The sequence below is a fragment of the Gavialis gangeticus genome, unplaced genomic scaffold, assembly GCF_001723915.1.
Source record: "Gavialis gangeticus isolate Ggan-Ray unplaced genomic scaffold, GavGan_comp1, whole genome shotgun sequence".
Lineage (NCBI taxonomy): Eukaryota > Metazoa > Chordata > Crocodylia > Gavialidae > Gavialis > Gavialis gangeticus.
The window spans coordinates 48,385,346-48,405,525 of record NW_017728993.1 but is presented as its reverse complement, the minus strand read 5'-3'; the positions used below and the strand labels follow the sequence as shown (position 1 = coordinate 48,405,525).

General features: G+C 41.3%; 1 protein-coding gene across 3 annotated transcripts in view; it reads left to right on the top strand.

Annotated features, from left to right (window-relative positions):
* Window positions 1-19,335, top strand: part of OLFM3 (olfactomedin 3) — a 182,365-nt gene extending 163,030 nt beyond the window's left edge. For all 3 annotated transcript variants that reach the window (XM_019501721.1, XM_019501718.1, XM_019501719.1), the window contains exons 5-6: window positions 15,045-15,151; window positions 16,325-19,335. In XM_019501721.1, the coding sequence (XP_019357266.1) occupies window positions 15,045-15,151; window positions 16,325-17,002 (785 nt within the window). In that variant the 3' untranslated portion in view covers window positions 17,003-19,335. The remainder of the gene's footprint in view (window positions 1-15,044; window positions 15,152-16,324) is intronic.
* Window positions 19,336-20,180: the final 845 nt, after the last annotated feature.

Here is a 20,180-nt window from a genome sequence, read left to right as displayed (position 1 = left end):
GTGGCCAGCCCTATGAGGAGAGGCTGAGGGACCTGAATCTCTTCAGTCTCTGCCAGAGGAGACTGAGGGGGGATCTTGTGGCTGCCAACAACCTTATCAGGGGCCAGCAGCAGGGACTCGGGGAAAGTCTGTTCACCAGGGCCCCCCTTGGAGTCACCAGGAACGATGGCCACAAGCTGAGGGAGGATAGGTTTAGGTTAGATATTAGAAAGAACTACTTCACAGTAAGGGTGGCCAGAGCCTGGAATAGGCTTCCCAGAGAGATGGTGCTCTCACCTTCCCTGGAGATCTTCAAGAGGAGACTGGATAGGCACCTGGCTGGAGTCTTACGACCCCTGCCACCCCCTGTGCTCCTTCCTGCCCATGGCAGGGGGTTGGACTCGATGATCCATCTAGGTCCCTTCCGACTCATTGATTCTATGATTCTATGCAGGTTAAACTAACCTGGAAAGACTGAATCAATTCAGGCTCTGGCTTTTTTGAATGTCTGTCCCTAGCCTTTAGGACTAGAATCTTATGGAAGGGCAAGATGAAAGAGTCACACTGCACCCCAGGATCTGGGGCCTGAATCTTTACAGGAGTTCTTCTGAGCCTTGTAGTATAATTGTCTAGCCAGCATGTGTAATAGCTATTTTGCCCTCTTTTCCCTAGCAGGTGTTTTTCAACAATATAATTGTAATAAAATGCATTATTTATACAATCCTGGTGACTTAAAAGTGATCTTCCATCTGCATTGGCAGCCCTTGCAACATTCATTAGCATACCGTGAGCAATCATTTTACTTTCACTGAAAGTTAATGTTTCCACAGCCCTGTGGTGAGAGAAACTTGTTCCTTCTACTTGGAATAGGAAAAATGCATTTTGAAGCTCTTGACAAAATGTGGCTCAAATTTTCAAAAGCATGCCATTTAGCACATATATGCTGTGCTTATATAAACTGTGGTTGTATGCACATAAAAGTTATATGTGTGTATGCTTGAATCTTGGCTGGCACTCATGAAAGTCATATGCATATAGGAAAATATAAGCCCTATGAAATGTTTGTATATATGGGCAACTTTAATAATAAGCTGTTTTTTATTATCTTCATTTAATTAGCTACTGTGCATTAATTCTATTTAGTAATGATAGGTTTTTTAAGTGTTATTTTCTAGCATTCTTATAGCCTAGTAAAACAATATTCTCTCACACAAGGGATGTCCATGAAATATGGAAAAAACAATCAAACTAGACACTTACTGGACACATTTCTAGCTGTTGTCTTGTAACATGGAACCAAGGTGAAATTTTAAACTAATATTTTTGCTTGGGACCAGGACAGTTGAATAGCTTGTGTAGAGAATGACATTATATCAAAGACAAAAGAGATGTGAGTGCTGACAAGAGATTAGTTTATTTATAATACGTAATTATATTTTCCTATTCTATAGCCCCTTTCCTTTTAGATTCTGAAAAGCTTTGGAAATACTAAGCTATTCAGTACTCTGTGAGGGAGATAAATATCATGAACCCCATTTCATGTAGAGAATAAACGACCTAGAAATTACACACTGAGTCAGTGGCAGAGTAACAACAGAATGCCAACATTGCATCTCCTAGTATCAAGCTATAATCACTAAACCACAACATTTCCTAGTTTCAGAGTATGCAGGATAATAGATATAAATAAGCTAAGTAAAAGAAGAACGGGGGCTCCATCTTGCCATATTGCAAAGTAATCCCATAACAAATTTGATCCTAGGATAGAAATATACAACTAAAGTACTTGGAAGCTGCTTGCAGACACATTGACAAATATATTCGCTTCCCCCTGCCTTATTTGTTGCTGATAATTCAGATTTGTGTTTAGTATCCAAATAAATATCTAAAATGCTGTATTCATATAAAAGCATTGCAGAATGTATTCCAGATACAAAAAGGAAAATCAGATAACTAGTTACTAGAAATGTTAGGGTTTTTAATTCCCTAAACGTATTCAATTAACCTCATTTTAATAATAAATCTTAAATTTAACCTTATATAAACTTTTAAGTTATCATTATGGTAGGATAGCATATTTTGTTTGTATTCCTAGAAAATCTTCTGTATACCATATATTCACATGGTATAGGAAGTAATATTTATCTTCACTGTAAGCAATAGACATGATGAAGATTAGCACTGACTACTACTGACATTCCTAGGTTTCTCACAGATGGGAAGTAATGCTCAACTCAGACGCGACACGTAGGGGGCGCCCCCCCTGCACCCCCTGCAAAAAGGCACCTAAAAGCTGCGGGTGGTCACCGCTTGCCGCCACTTGAGGGCGGTCGCCGCTCACCTGTGGGTGATCACCACTTGCCACCCCACCACCAGCGGCATCTGCGTGTGGTCACTGAACCTTGGTCAGCGCTCACCGCCACCCCCTCCCCCCCGGCTGCCGACAGTGCCGGCAGCTTCTGTGGGAGCTCCCCGCTGCCATGCTCCCACCACCGCCAGCACAGCCATGCCTCCCCAGCTGTCAGGGGCATGCGCCATTCATGGCTCAACTTCTTGGGCCCTGGTTCGGATCTTCATTAAAATAAAAAAAGTCATCATCTTCTTCACCCTCACTACTTGCTCCCACTCTTCCTGGGATCAATGTCTCTGCTTGTTTGTGCTTGTTCCCTCTCATGCAGCCAACTGGCTGCCCCGTCGACTTCTTCAAATGCACAGAAAATGCCAGCGTGAACTAAGGAATTCTGGGACTTGTAGTTCTTAAGAGACCATATCTCATAGGATGGCACACTACTCTGTCTCTCAAACAAAAACTCCTAGAGTTTCAATAAAGAAATATTGTTCCATGTAAGTCCTAAAGAGTGACTGTGTCAGGAAAAACTCTGGGAAAGCTGGAATTTCTTTTTTAACTTATACTTTTAAAAAAGTTAAAGTTAACCTTTTTTTTAACTTGTTAAAGTTAAAAGTTGACAGCTGAAAAATTTAACTAATTAAAATTAAAAGTTAGCCATTTCTTTAGGTTTTTAACTTTTTAACTAGTTAATTAATGAGTTAATTCCCATGACTGTAAATCATGAGCAGCTCTAATAATGAAGTAAATAGAATAGCACTGATATGAGAAAGAAGGCAAGCGATACATGGCCAGAGAGGGAATAAAAGAAACATACAGCAGTCACACTTAGATGAGCACTAAAAGCTTTTGCTTTTTGCTTTCGTATAAGCTTTTAAGGCTAGGACTTATAAATGTGCTCAGCCTCTGCCTAGCTGTCTCCATTGAAGTCAATAGGAATAGAGGTAAGCCATCACTCATAGCTTTTGAAAAACCCTTCCTAAATGCACCTGAATATACTTGTTTTGGAAAACAGGACTGGAAATCTCACAAAGCATTATTTTCATTAGTATTCCAGAACTTTCTGATATTTGCTAGGGTGGAAATAAAAATCTCACTATTGTCTTGTATTTCTGTTGTGAGAGAACTGAAGGGTAGAGAAGTAATGTAGCCAAAGTTTGGAAGCAATAATATCAGTATATGGCAATAAAGTATTTCACATCTATTCTTCCACAAAACAAAGCAAACAGAAGGGAGAGAGGGAGGGAAGGAGGGAGGCCATTCTTGGCCATTTCTTCTATTGTAGAAAATTAATGTGGAAGATGGTTTCTTTGTCTCTCATTTTTCCTATCTCTACTTACATATTCACAGCTATATCACCAAGAGATACTAGTATTGGATAAATCTATGGGGCAGACAGCATTTAACTATCAAGACATTACTATTGGTCCCTTATTAGTTACAAAGGAGGCATTTTCAACTAACAAAATTTTGTGAAAAATACAAGTGTCTCTAATATAGTTCCTAATGTCTGCCATTCATTTTGGAGTTGACAGAGAGGCATAGTTTGGGAGAATTCTATCATTTCTTTTATTGCCCACCCAGGCAGTTAGTAGTCTTTCAGGACTCCTTTTTGCAGAATTCACTTTTCATCTTGTTTTTCAAAGGAAATAAGAAACCTAATATATCTAATGGGTTTGGGGACCAAGAACTCTTCTATATTCTTACCTTAAGGGAAACTTTTTCCCATTCTATGATTTATTATTGACTTGTTTTATTTTGTTTAGTTTTTAATCTGACCACAATGTAAAAAAAGGGTTGGAAGGGGGGATGGGAACTGGCAGTGTCAATATGTAAAATCTCCCTTTGGTTTATGGGGTGCATCTACATGAGATGCATACTTGCAGAGTTACCTAATTAGCGCCGCAGTAAAGCATCACCATTTACAGAAGCAGTGCTATTAGGCCCAGGTGAATAAATTAATTCCACCGTAGGATAGTACTGCCCAACACAAGTGCTAATCTGTGGTGGAGTTATTTACTCTGCTGCAATGCACATACCTGGTGACACATGCTGGTAAGATTGTGACTGGAGCTGGCTGAGACATGAAGGTGCTTCAGTGCAGGGCTGCCTGCCAGCTTGCCGTACACTGTAACACTGTCGTGCCCCAACCAGCCCCTCTGCCGCAAATTAAGCCAGGCAAAAGCAGCCATGGGGTGGTGGGCTGACCCCCTGGACCCTCTGCCAGCTGGGGCCGCTTCACCTCAGCTCAACATGCTGCAGTCCTGGGTACATGTGTAAACACTGCGCCGAGGAGCAATAAACTCCAGCATGAACTGCACCAAAGCTTACTCTGTCAAATTAATTTTACATGTAGATGCACCTGTAGCAGTCTTGCCTTTTGGAGCTTGGGTTGAGTCCCAGGCTTGAAATCTTGCTGTTTTGATTGGTGGAGCTAGGCAGCAAGAGGAGTTGAGTCACGCTCCTTTCCTGAGGCGAGGGGGAGAGGAGTTCCCCCCACCCCGGACCTGATTGAAGACTGAAACACTCAGGTCCAGAAGACTTCAGGGGTGGATCCCTGGAGCATAGAAAATGAGCTGTATGCCCAGCATGAGGGAACACATCCGGGACAGAGAAGAGAAAAGAGAGGGGCTTAGAAGAGCTGAGGAGAGCTGCTCAGCAGGGCAAAGCAGTAGCCCAGAAGCACCCCTGAAGACTTCCATCAGCGGAGAACAGCAGACGGCTCCAGCAGCTAGGTTCTCGGTGCACAGCATGGCGCACGGCATCCAGACCCTGGGACCTGCATGAGGCGGCTCGGGTCTGCAACCTCTGGCGTACGGCCAGAGACACGGTGCACAGAACAGTGCACAGAGTAGGACATTTGGAGCACTTGAGCAGCTCAGGTCCTCAACCCCCAGAATGAGGCTGAGAGCTTGGTGCAGGAGGCGCTGCACAGAGGGCCTGGGAGTGGCTCAAGCCTGGTGCTGCACGAGCCAGCCCAGGCCTCCAACCCATAGCAAAAGGTTGAGTCCAGGGAGCCAGACGGTGCTCGGGGTACTGAGCCAGCAGACGGAGCCAAGGCAGGGGCTCCAAAAGCCCTGCATGGAGGAGCCCTCTTCCAGGGGACAGCAACCCCCCCTCCCCCCGCTGAAGCCCACTGCAGGCAAGAGAGCAGCCTGGCACAGAGGACAAGGGCCACCCTCCAGGCCTGGGAGCTGTGAGCTGCAGGGAAAAGAGGATTCGCACAGAGGAGGGGGAGTCCCCCCCCCAGTTAGTTAAGGGCTGCTGAAAGGGGAGGTCCCACTGGGAGCCCACCCCTAAAGTTACCAGCTTCTTTGTAGGACTTGGGGAAAGCCCAAGGGCATTGGGGTATCCCCTTGGGATTAAGTTTATCTTTGGGGTTCTTACACCATAAATGGTGTGTCATGCCTTATATTTTGTGAACTCTCATATTGTAAATTAGTAGATGAGTAGAGTCCTAGGGGTCTGCTGAGACCCCCTGTTGCTATTATTTCACCTGTTGTTTATTTGTATTTATCTGTGACTTATTTATTGTTCATCCATACTTATCTATAGTTTATCTGTTGGCTATCTATGTTTATTTTGGGGTTTATCTGTTTCAGATCAGATACTTACCCGTGACTTACCTGCATCTGGAGCACTGGTATAAGGTTTTATGGCATTCACCCAGAGGGTATTGTTTATACGGGTTTTTTAGATATCTTATATATACAAACATAGATATATACAGATGTACTCTCTCTCTCTCTCTCTCTCTCTCTATATATATATATATAGAGTACATCTGTTTATATCCATGTTTCTTTTCCTTGTGATAAGTTAATGTAAATAAATGTGTATATAGTTAAGTCCCCTGACTGTCCTGGCCTGGTTCTATAGGGACGGAAGGAAACTGAGTGGTCTGTATTTCCCGCACAGCACGTCTGCCAGCTAACAATTCCCTTTGTTTGGAGAAAGGGAGTATGTACCCGAGTTACCTGGGCTACATACCTATGGAGTCCAAGCAGAGTACTAGTAATAAAAGCCCCCTCCAAATTATTGTTTCTCATATTATGTGCGAGGGGAGGCTCCTCCATCTCTGCAGTAATTTTCTCACATCTGAAAGTCTTTGAACTGCATTAGTGTCTCCCACTCAAGCATTGCAGAAACTATCAGAAAATTAATCCAGCCACAAAAAAAGGAACTTTTCTGCAGACCACATCTACAGGCATTAATTCTCCCTGAAGACCAGTGGGAGACAGCTCCTCTGCATTGCCTGTAAGTTTGTTTTCAAGGGTGCTGCGTCTCCCCACACTGACATAAATGGTACTCCCTGGGTGTGGCCTGGATGCTGGGACAGAGCCTCTACCCATGAGCCATACTGTTTTTACATAAGCAACCTATAATACAAGACATGAGATACAGCAATATTTTGTTTTGTGTGGAAAAGATGACTTTCCAAAAGTAACCCAGACTTTCCCCTGACACAGTACAGCAGTTTTATGAGAATGATACTTGTTTTTTTCTGTACATTAGGATCAGCATTATCTAGCAAGCAACTTCAGCTTGCGAGATCAATTCTAATGCAGCCAAACAAACATTGTAAGATCTTGTATTGAAGATAAGAATGGAACTTGAGATTAGATCTATTTTACACATAAGTAGTCAAGACAAGGTACCTGTTTGCATTTTTTTCTCAAAGTAGAAAATTGGTATTACTTGTAACCATATAGAAAATTACACTTGTGAATTGGCAAGGGCAAGATTGAGTTATACTGTTAAAACATTCCTCATTCTTCAAATTTTACTGTGCTACGATGCATCAGAGTTGGGAAAATACAGAGAGATTGTTAACATTTTTAAATTAATATTTTAACATCAAATAGATTGACAATTTCACTTATTTAATAGCTTGTAACGAAGCATGGTATGAAGTGCATAAGGAATATTATTGAATAATCATATTTAAATAATTATAATCATCAACAGTATTTCCACACAAAGTATGCTTGCTACCAGAGGTGGATTGAGGATTTAGAAAAGAGGCATTCAGCAGAGGCCACTGGTGCCACCGCTCACACCCTGGGCTGGGGATGAGCCATGGCTGGAGCCCCCGAGCTGGCAAGGGACACTGGGGCCAGGTAGGGAAAGAGGAAAGGAAAAGAGACCTGCCCACCACCACTACCACTGCTTTTGTTCCCAGACTACATAGCACCTGCTCTGATGCTCCCTGCAGCCCATGCCTAGGGCAAGGCAAGAACAGGTCTGAGATTCCCCCATACATGACCCAGCAGGATTTAATGGTGAAACATCCCTCCTTCCTGCATCTCATCCCTGCCTGGCTTTCTGGTGTCCCCCAGAGGCCTGGAGCATCCAGCTACAGGGAACAACTGTGCAAGGTTCTGGGCTCAGCCAGGGACAGCAGAAGAGTTGGGTTGGTACCTCTTTCCTGCTCCTGCTCCCTGCTGGGCCCCATCAGGTGTCCCTTGCCAACCCAGAAGATTCAGCTGTGGGCTCAGCAGGAAACAACAGCAGCAGCAGATGGGTCCCACTTCCTGGCCTTGCTCACTACTCATCTCCCCAGTCCCTGTGTCCTCAGCCTACTGGGAACAGGGTAGGAAGAGGGATCTGCATGCTGCTGCTGCCATCATCCCAGCTGAGCCTGGTACCCCACATAGCTACTCTCCACAACCCCCAGCTGGAGTGGGATAGGAGCAGTCCCAGGCCTCCCCACACTGCTTATGATTCAGCTGGGAACAACAGCAGTAGCAAGTGGGTTCCTGAACCTGCTTCCTGCCCAGCCCTCCTGAGTGTCCCCTGCAGCCTGTGGATGCTGACAGCATCCTGACCTCCTGTCATAAACAGAGATGTTTGAGCCCCCTGCACTCCAGCTGCTGCTGCTGTAGCATAGGTGTGGGTGTAGGTTCTGGCTATTGTGGCTGAGGGATGACTGCAGAACTCTGAACGGAGAACTCCTCCCCTCTGGCAAAGGTTTCTCAGGGGTCTCCAGTCTGGTGGCCCCTCCAAATCAGCTCCCACAACTTGTGCCCCATTTACCACCACCCCCCATACCCAAGATATGGTAATGTTCCCTAGCAGGAACTTACACCCATGCCCACCCACAGCAGCAGTAGCTAGACAGCATCTAGAGTGTACAGAGCCCAGGCTGTGTCAGGTAAGGCTGCTGCTATGGCTCTCCAGCATCCATGCAATATTTCCACCCTTTCCCCGACCCCCTCTGACCAGAGAGTGGAAGTAGGTATCTACAGCAACCACTGTGTCAGAGAGAGCCTGGGGAATCACACTACCTACAGCCACTCTCCCCTTGCCCCAACGAAGAGCCAGGATTCTCCTCCCTACACCAGCTGTGGGAATCAAAGGAAATATGTAACTGCAAAACTGCTCCCTCCTCTGAATCCACCCCTGCCTGGTATCTTTTAGTGCACATGCATATATAGGACCAATTCTGCCCATGTGTTATGCCTTCATTGTTACATGCAAGAAAATGGTTTTTTAGAATTTGATTCCAACAGAAAGACAGAAGGAAAGTAATGTTATGTCATAGATTCATAGATATTAGGGTCTGGAAGGGACCTCATGAGATCATCAGGTCCAGCCCCCCTGCGCTTGGGCAGGAAAGACTGCTGGGGTCAGATGACCCCAGCAGACCCCAGCAATGTGAGCCTCCAGACATTTTGAGGCAGATTTCCAGAGTAGGCACTTGTACCACCTCTGCAGGAAGTCTGTTTCAGATGCTGGATACTCGAACCCTAAAGAAGTTTTTCCTCATGTCCAATCTAAAACTATCCTCTAGCAATTTTTGACCCTTATTCATTTTCTTCCCCTGGGGTGCCTTGGTGAACAGATGTTCCCCCAGCCCCTGATGTGCACCCCATATATACTTATAAGCTGCCACCAAGTCCCCTCTAAGTCTTCTCTTAGAAGTCCCCTCTAGTCTTCTCTTAGTCATCATACTCTGTTGCAGAGAAAGGGGGTCAGTTTATTTTTTCATGTCTTAATTATATTCTAACCAGCACTTGGGGGAAGGGAAATTGTGGATGGGTTAGTGTTTGTGGGTTTCATGGAACTGCAGTGAGAAGGAAAGGGGCTATATGTCCTGAATTAATTTCCTTTGCTGGTTTACAATTTTTGAGTCATCAGTCAACCCAGAGCTTCACTCAATACTCAAAATCACTACTTAACACGCCAGTTGATTTGTTGAAGTCTCAGAGTAATTGTTTGCTGTGAAGGTTACCTGTGGTGGCCCTAAGTAGTTCTAAATAGTATGAGCTGATCCATCAATCTCGCCACTTACATGAGACGCGCTCTGAGGCCTCTGTTGTCATCCTCAGCAGTTCTTTCTGAATTCAAACTACTCATTGATGCTTATACTGGATACAGATATCACCATACCAGAGCAAACCTTGGACTGCCCCTTTTACATTCATAATCTATATGCAAGTTAAGACTTAACTCTCTTTTTCTCTTTCTCTTTCAGTATACACTTACAGAATACTGTAACAATATTCTTCCCATCATACACAAAGAAATCTTTTTTTAATGGAACGCAAGGAGGTTTGTTTAGGGTCTGGACACATGAACATTTGGAGCTCTTTCAAAAGGGAAATGTCTCAAAAGGGCAGCATCTGTTGTGTTTTGTTACATGTGAACTAGCCTGGAACAATACAAATATAGCAAAACCACTCCAATTTTAACATTGCTTCATATGATGTTATATGTGGAGTAGTTTTCCTAAGTTTTTATTCTTCCCAGCTTGTCCACATGTAACAATTAGAGTTTAGCTTCTACTGATGTTTTTAAATGTTCTTCTCCTGAAAGCTCTAAATGTACATGCCATACCCTTCATGTTCACATGAGTAAGGGTCACGTGTGGAGATGTGTAATATAGGCAATGGGTTGAGAATTGACTGCTAAAAAAAGAATGAAAACAATTTCCAATTGGAGTGATGGTGGGGGAACCTCACTCATCTTAAAGATGAATTTTGAATATTTTATGAAGCAGATTATATGTTATACAGTTGCTGTAAGAGTAAGGAATAGAACCAGTGACCCAAGACATCCCTTCTAGCCCTGTTTCCCTGTATAGTGTCTCTCAACTGGGAGGAGGTTATGCTGAAAGAGTTTGTTCTAAAGGATGCGAAAAGACTGAAGTCATTACTGAAGTATTCATTGGCACTGGTGGCTTCACTCTTCTTGCAAATCATCAAGCAGAGCATTTACCCAGCACTGTGATTTGTATATTATTACATCAAGATTTGCATTAGAGATAAAATAGATTTACAGTGCACCATATTGGAGACTGCTGCTCTGAATCCAAAGTTATCTCTAAAGTGAAAATGGGCTATGGTGGGTAAAGGTTGTAAATAATGTACCTAATTGGTTCTAAATAGTAAGAATTGATTTATCAAACTGCCTACACAAAATGATTCACATGGAAACACATTCTGTAACTTTTATTATCAGTAACAGAATGAGGAAAGCTGAGATTTGCTACAGGGGCAACACAAAGGGAGACAGCTCCCCCAGTTTATGGAATCAATCTCCATTGAATTATACTGACACCAGAGCTTCTGTCTATTTTTCAGTATTATTAGTTGGCTGTCTAGCAAATTCATCTTGCAATAGTCACTTTGTGAAACTACAGCATCTTACTTGGATGCAAATCATTGATGACCCACATATTCCCCAGACCCACAATCAGTTAACCTAACTGCTGCTGCTGTTCTCTGGGACAGACTTAGCACAAAGAGCAGCAGGCCAGTAGCAGATGAGCAGGCTGGGTAAACCTTCCCTCCCTGCATTTTGGGACAGACAGTGCAGGCTGCCACAAGTAAATAGGGGAGGGCAGCAGGGCAATGCCTTGGGGGCAGGGAAGATGGTGGGGGAGAGAAAAAGGGGAGCCCCAGAGGGCAGGGGCAAAGCACAGATTAGGGGGAGGGGAGGATTCTTACCTTTCAGTCCTCAGGGCCCCTGCAGGGATGAGGCTGAAGTTGGTTGCTTATTCCCAGTTCCCAGTTTCTTTTTAAAGCTAATCTAGATCCAATAAAAGCTTGTTATTAATGAATTATGCATCCTAAAGAGAATTTCATTAGCTATGCATATTTACTAATTAACTGGTGAATTACCCATCAAGAATGACGGTGGTGGTGGGCAGGGAACAGAGCAATGCTACCCACAACCCTACGCTGCCGCTGCCTGCCAGGAGTGGGGGTGGGGGGGAAGGTTACCCTGTCATCCCCACCACTAGCACCCTGCACCACCACCACATCCAAGTGATGGCCTGCCCCTCCGCCCCCAGCCCTGCCACATGCCCCTGCTGCTCCAGCATGCTGCCTCAGTGCTGCAGCCCCCACCCCCTGTCCCCTCTATCATGATGGTGCTCTGCCATACCAGTCCGTCCCCACCATCTCCTGTGTCCCTCTCTGCCAGGGACAGAGCTCCACCATGACAGTGGGGACAAACTTGGCCAGTGCTGCCGCCGCCTTCAAAGAGCAGGGATGAGGGCGGGGGGGTGGAGGGTAAGACCACCTCTTGGTTGTGGCGGTGAGGCCGGAGCTGGGTGGTGAAGCCAGTATCCTCCCCTTTATCCCCTCCATGTTGCTCTGCCATGCCAGTCTGTCCCTGCCGTCCCCCTCTGCCTCCAAGGAGCAGGGCCGGGGGGGGGCCCTCAGTCCCTGCTATTAAGGCAGCAATCTGCCATGTGTGTCTGTCTGTGCAGAGCACTCTGATCAGTTTTTTCAATAAGCACTGTGACTGGCTGCCAAGACAACCAATCAGAGTGCTCATAAAGGTTTACGGACAGACAGACAAAGGCTTTTATTATATTAGAATAAGAAACATAATATTCTGCATCAAGTACAGAGCCCTAAGTGAAGGTCAGATTAGGATGAGATTATGGGGCAAAATACTTCTTGAGCCACCCCAAACTTCCTGTTGATGCCATTGGAGGACTGTCTCAAAGAACCCAGACCACAGTCTCGTCCAGCCCAAAGCATGGTTTGGCGGTTTCCAGGCTTCCCCTCCAGCTACTGTACTAAGTATATGGTCTTGAATTAGGACCTGGTTTTTGAGCATGAGGCTGAAGTTGGTTGCTTATTCCCAGTTCCTTATTCCCAAACCTGGAACTGGGAATAAGGAATAAGGAATCGGGCATAAGGCAGTGGGAATATGCAACCAACTTCAGCCTAATCCTCCTGGGTTGAAGTGTGATTGCCCCACACTTGAGCTAACACTAACACCAATCAACATTTGTGAAGCTCACAGTGTAAGGTGTAACAAGGCCCTAACAGAGATTCACTCTCTTTCTCTTCTTTGATAATAGCCCACCATAGTTCTTGAAAGGTAATTTTCCAACAGCATCTTATTCCTTGCAGGCTGACATGCAGCTACTTTTTAAGTTCAAGAGCTACATTTTAGGGCAGGAGGTGGTGTTTTGTTTCTTCTTATCTTCTTAATTTTTGTTTATCTTATATTTCACTTTTCACACCAGTTTTTTTTTTTTAAATCGTGTGTTTTAAAACTCAAAGTTCTTCTCATATAAAATGTATATTTTAGTTATAATTTTGACACAATTCTTGATGGATGCTAATTAGGTACTAATCGTGGGTTTTTTTCATTCATTCACCTTGTAATCTTGCCTCTTACTTAAAAAGAAAGGCCAGCAACTAAACATGATGTGTGTAGTGATTAACTACCGTCTGATTCCTTCTGCATTCTATGTTTTCCATTCATTTATTCTAAAATAAAATTGTTTTAATACTATTCATAGGGTTTATGAGTTCAGCACATATCCTTTCCTGGCAAAACTATTTGCTGATAGATCATCTAAGAAAATTAAAGTGCAACTTGACCTGATTGGGGTATGTTTCTCAACTTCCCAAAATGGAGAACTGCAGATTGTATTAGGAGGGTAGGATTTAAACCATGTATGAAATGAGTAATACATCTTGAAAAGAAAGATGATCACAAATTATATCCAGTTAAAGAAGAGGAGCTATTTAAGGAGGGGTGGGAGGGGGTTATTTTCTTACCAATATGTAGTCTCAATATGCCTTCAACAGATTCCGCAGTTTGTTTGTAGGACAAACATGATTAGCAATCGCACTCCTCACTAGCACAAAAGTTCTCTTTGAAGAGAGCCCACACAGTACAAAGAGAGCATGTACTGTTCATGAAGACCTCAGTTCATATTTGGTATTTCCATTATATCTCCTTTCCCTGGCCATGGATTGAATTATCTTCAGTAGCTTCTGATTTATCTTCAGAACATTAGCCCTATTATAATTGAACAAAATAGGCATCTACAGTACGGTGTGTTCTTTGTCAGTGAAATAAAGTATAAAATTTTGAAATATATATACCTTACCTTTTAATTTACAGATGCTATTTTCCTCTTTCTTTTCCAGCTTGATTATATAAAAAAGGAGTAAAGTAAGGATGAAGCATATATTTCTCAGGAACAACAACAATCATGAAATGTTCCAAAACGTTAATTCATCTGGAATATCTCCCCCACTTCCCCCCGCCCCACTTTAACTTGCTAGCTGATTTAATTTTCTATACCATTCTCTCATATTAAGTTCTTTCACAATAAAGGAAATTTCCCATGTGGCTTGTTGGTAATAGGCATGTTACTAATGTCCCCTAAAATATAGATTTTTTTAGATTGTCAGAAAGGTCAGTATTCAAGATCATTGTTTCCTCTCAGACACTCTAACAAGGGTAGATTAGAAGTCACCTGAAGTTGCCACAGTTCCAGGATAATTTATGTATTTGCTTTCTTACCAGTAACTGGTGTGTAGGGTTTACTAAGGTCCAATGGTGATTTCTGTTAAATACTTTACATTTACGTTTATGACAGTTTTATAACCCCAAATCCCTTTATGTCAGTTATTTACAGCATATTCAATTTTGCTATATTCTAATGAATTATTACTCCCAAAACTCCTCTAAAGGATATACTAGCTAAGTTGACTAGGTAGAGAAATAAAAAAATATATATTTATCAGGTATGATCTAAGTTGTGTAAGTTGACTAAGTCACATCTTTCTGTAGGGGTAGTGTGTTATATTTTGGCTTTGTGTTTTTCAGTCCATTCCAGAAGCCTGAATGCTGAGTTGCACTGGGAGAGATCAGTTGGTATACATGACCAGCAACGTTTATTAGGCCCAGATTCACAAAAAAAATTTAGACCAAATGGGAGTTAGAGTATCCAATTTGTGGCTCTGCACCTTGGTGTTTACATAATCCAAACATGGTTTATTAGGTTGAAATTAATGGAATTATAATGAAAGATTGCTCACTCTGGAGATAAAAAATAGCTTTCTTCTTCTTTAGTTTTTCCATTATGTAAGTGTTGCAATGAACACAGTTTACTACAGGAACATAGTACAAGAAGTGGTTCCCTGGGCCTCTGAGTTCAGCCCCTGTATTTACTTAATCTTATTTTGTTTAAACATAACTATATTTCAAAATCTGTATTTACTTTTACCAAATTATATTTGTATTCCTTTTGAATAGTGAAAATTTAAGCATTCAGACTCAGAGGATGACATTTTTGTTCTAACCCAGCCCCTATTCACCGTGAAGCCATTGTTTGCTTACAATTCTTGGTCTTTTACTAAAGGTGACTCACTTTGAGATTAATCAGAATATGATTGGTCCGTGTTGGAATTTTAAAAAGATTTCACTGACCACCTTTGTTTTTCTAATTTTCTAGCATGTGGGAAATTGATGAAAATTACAGGCCCTGTTACAGTCAAGATATCTGGAACCCGATTTGGAGCCTGGATGACAGACCCTTTAGCATCAGAGAAAAATAACAGAGTATGTTGAGCCTCTTGTATAAATCTGAGTGTTTTATTTGTAGTTTGAATCTTTACAAAGAGGCATTGCACTGCAGGTTTTACATGCTAGCATTTATTTAAATGTGTTCTCTGCATTTTCATATTTTGACGTATTTCAGAAAAAGAAAGACAAAAAGAAGAACATATTTTCCTGAAATCATCCTCAGAAAAAAAATTCAGTAGGCAACTTCATTAATTTTAAACTACGTCAAAAAGAATGCATGTTTTTCCATTGAAAAAAAGTTATTATTTTCCATTATATCCTCTATAATGGTAATTTTTATAAGGACCCAGTTCATCTAAACACTTATATAAGAAACGGTAGCTGTATAATCAGTCCCACAGAAGTTAGTGAATTTACCTATATATGTAAAGGTACAGATGTTTCTAGTATTTGGCTGTAAATGAGATTCATCCAAGTCCTTACCTGATAAGCTTAATATTTGAATGGCACTTGGCTATATTTTATTTCAGTTTCAGTTTATTAGAATTTCCTAATTACGTTTCTTGAAAACTTTGTTTCAAGGAAAACAAACAAAAAAGCTACTGTTTTTATTTATGTTTTATTTTTTACCCCTTTCAGGGTCAAAGAGCATCAAAGGGAGATAAGTGGGGGTAAAATAAAAATAAAAAGATGCGAAAAACTGGGAGGAAATGATATATGGGAACCAAAAACATGGAAACATCTGAAAAAAAAACAAAAAACCAACATTTTCTGGGCATGTTTCATTTCCCAAAGAGGACAGTTATGTATTGAATGAAGTTTCAACTAGGTTTAATTCTGCAGAACACAGAAGTTACTTCCCACTCCACTTTCCCACCACCTCTGGGATTTCCAGGATCTGGGCACATTATGACAATACTAATGAGCCCCCTAAGCCAGAAACTCATTCAATCAGAACAATTTGAAAGCAAATTTCTCAAAACTGCTAGGTCATTCCCTATTAAAAGAGTTTAACTCAAGAATTCTAGCTTCATTGCAAAAGGAAACATATATGGACACTTCCTGTATTTCTGTAGGCTTTATGAGCAAGTCTGGTAACTGATACTGCCATAGGATTTTTGGAACTTTTTTTAAAATGTATGTTCAATGCATGATCTTCTAATGTTTCTATTTTAGGAGTTTACGCTCTATTCTTTATTTTTCTTTCAGGTATGGTACATGGACAGTTATACAAATAATAAAATTGTCCGTGAATACAAATCAATGGCAGACTTTGTCAGTGGGGCTGAATCAAGGACATACAACCTTCCTTTTAAGTGGGCTGGAACCAATCATGTTGTCTACAATGGCTCCCTCTATTTCAACAAGTATCAGAGCAATATTATCATAAAATACAGCTTTGACACAGGTCGGGTGCTAGCACAGCGTAGCCTGGAGTATGCTGGCTTTCACAATGTGTATCCCTATACTTGGGGTGGCTTCTCTGATATTGACCTCATGGCAGATGAAATTGGTCTCTGGGCTGTGTATGCCACCAACCAGAATGCAGGCAACATAGTCATTAGCCAGCTAAACCAGGATACATTAGAAGTGATGAAGAGCTGGAACACAGGCTATCCAAAGAGAAGTGCTGGGGAATCCTTCATGATCTGTGGAACTTTGTATGTTACCAACTCTCATTTGACAGGAGCGAAGGTCTACTACTCTTATTCCACAAAAACCTCCACTTATGAGTATACAGACATTCCGTTCCATAATCAGTACTTCCATATATCCATGCTTGACTACAACGCTAGAGACAGAGCTCTCTATGCCTGGAACAATGGACATCAGGTCCTATTCAATGTCACCCTTTTTCACATCATTAAGACTGAAGATGACACATAAACTTTATTTTTTTCCCACTTCAAAACAGTGTCATTTGTGATAAACTCTAAAGCATTCTTCAGGATTTCTTTTTCTTTATGTTCTTTTTCATTAAGAAAATAAGCATTTTCTACTGTATGATGTGTTCCAAATATGGCTAGGCCTGTCAAAAATGGCCTGTTGGAAATACAAGCATCCTTACTCATGAATCTGCAAGGTCTGTCAAGACCTTGTCATAAAAAGCACTAAAGAAGGTTTATGTGGATGTGGCTAAAGACATAATTCTAAAAAAATTATGATATGCCTTACATTAGAGTCTGAGATGAATGGTGGCTTAAATGCATGAATGTCTTTTTTTTATCTTTTATCATTTTTTAAAATCTGTTTATAGCTCAACATCAGGAAATATTTTGGTAGCAATCTGAAGCATAAAATGCATCATTTTTATTTTTTGTTCCAAACTGAAAGATGTAGGGATTTGATTTACTTAGAAATGGAATATGATTCATTTTGCCATCATACAGTTTCAGATGCGGTGCTGTACAGTAAGTTTTTAAATCTCTCGCAAACATTTTATCGATTAAATGTATTTCTACCATTGTAACCACCATTGTGCAATTGTATCTCTTCACTTATGTGAAAGTAAACTAAGTACTATTTTTTATAAAATATATTGAAGCTTAATTGCAGTTCTGATTATGGGTCAATTTTAATGTGGCAAATAGGTCATTGCTCCTGAAGCTTTCAGATCTGTTTCAAACTTGTGACAGTATTTTTTTCCACCTTGGCTAGTCTATCCTCCTTACACATGAGTGCTACATGCTGGCAAATGACCACCATCAACCTGTCCCTTCAAACTGTCCAGTTGCTGCCACTCTTTATCTTACCTGTTTCATCTCTCCTTTCTTTTTATCTTTTGTTTTACTCTGACCACTTTGTTTCCTTAAACATTGCCACTCTAATTGGAAGGATCCATTTCACTTATTTGCTTTGTTGCTCTCCCTGCTTCTTCCCCACTTAGTAAAAGGCTGCATCTCTCAGCATACAAACAGCTCCCATGTATCCCACCCACCACACGCAATTGTTTTCAGAAGAATCAATTTTGACCGTTGGCAGAAGAATCAATTTTGACCGTTGACTCTTTTCACAGTAAATGTTGTTTCTGTTTAGCTATGAAATGTATTTCACATTCTTGAAGAATTAGACCAGGAGAGCTTGTAATATATTTAACTATTTCTTCTATTAATCTCAGTAATAGTAGTGGTAGTGAAGTGGCTGGCATTAATGTTGTTATGGCCTACATCTCTAGGATACAGATTTTTCAAGTCCAGGTACTCCCTATGCCATGCTCCTTCCTCTTCAAACCAGTAGAAATTCTGGATCTTATTCGAATTCTTTAATTTTGTAGCTGATGGTCTTCACTGGTTACTATTGCTCTCTTGATTTCTACCTAATCACTCATAGTCCCAACTATATGTTGAAACCTGATTGCCAAATAAAACCTAGAGGACCATGAAGATACTTTCCTTCAGAAATTCTCCTGCAGTTTTTCATGAGAAGTTCATTGAAAGTGTTCAGATTCCACACATAATGTTTGAGAGGCAAGAATTTTTTCTGAAATAATTTATTGGACCAACTGTATAGTTCAGAGAGCTGTTGGACAAGATTTCAAGCATCAAGTATCCTTTCTCAGGCCTAAGACAATGGCACCTGATGCCCAGTGGACAGTTAATAACTGAAAGCTTGCTCAACAGCTCTTCCAAAAAATCCTTATCTCTTGTACATTTCCTAGACCATCACAGCTACAACAACACTCCACCTGTCCCACCAACATAACTTTTGCCGGTGTTGACTAGATATGTGGGTCACCTGGTATCTTTCTGTTGTATGACTGACTAAGCATAACTCTTAGAATCGTATTTTGGTTCAAATTCTCCAATTAAAAATCCAAAATCTTTAGATATTCTTAAACATTCACAAAGATTTCCTCTTTCTATAAACATTTCCACCAGTAACCTCATCTGCACTCTGCTCTGGTATCATGGACGCTGGGGCAAAAGTCTGGAAGCCCAGAAATCAAGAGTCCAAGGCCATAGCAGAAGCACTCACAGCCACCCTGCTAGATTCCAACAAATCTACAAATTCTGCTAAATACCTCGTCACGAGGACATGGGGAAGGAAAGGACCTCATTTTCTAGAACACTGGGGGGCACAAACACAAAAGGATATGAATGCAATAAAAGAGGGCTGTAAAGACATATTTATAAATATGCTTTTCAGTAGTCATGCACTCATAATTGTGGATTTTTATTTGTATTAACTAGTTACAAATAAAACCAGCTTTTCCTTAGGAATCATAATATCATGTTTCTATCTGAGGTAAACAGCAACTTGTTCTAGAACTAAATACTGCAACCTACACATCCTCAAGAAATATAATCTTAAAAAAAAAAACCTTACTGTATTGAGAAGTAAGACTGCTGTGTATCAAATTAGTGCAAACCAAGATTAACTCTTGTGATGCCATGTCACAAACTCAGGGCATCTTTTCTATTTCAAATAGTCAGTCACAGACTAAAAAAACCTGTTGCCTAATAATTTGTCATGATGATAACTAGACAGAATAAACTATGACTCGAGCTGAATAAATAACTTGTATCTGGTTCAAATGTTATATTCAGAAACAATCTGTAAACAAACGGCAGTTTGTACCAATGGGCTTGTTATTCAACATACTTGATGCATATTTTTGGTAAACAAATTTCTGCCTGTAAGTTGCTTATAAATTCTTTACTAGAATCAGTCCATGCTCAGGTTTAGACCTTCCTGTGAACCAACTGGGTACGTCTACATGTTCATTAATGTGCCTTTGCTACTGCACATTGTTTACTATCTCTAATATGAGGTACTACATAAATGCACATTAGCCTGCACTAATGCACAGTAGCAAATGCGAATGGGTTTTCTATAATATTTAATACACACTAGACAAATTCTAATGTGCATTAGCACATTAGCATTCGTTTTTGCCACGACATGCTAATGCACAGTATAATAGACCACCATGCATTAAGGCATCTCGTGTAGACGCACCCACTGAGTAGCTGCTCAGGAAAGCAAAAATTCTAGAGTTGATTAGTAGCTATTCACTCTAGTGTGGCTTTTGTGTGGGCAGCACAGATAGCTATGTGAATGTGAA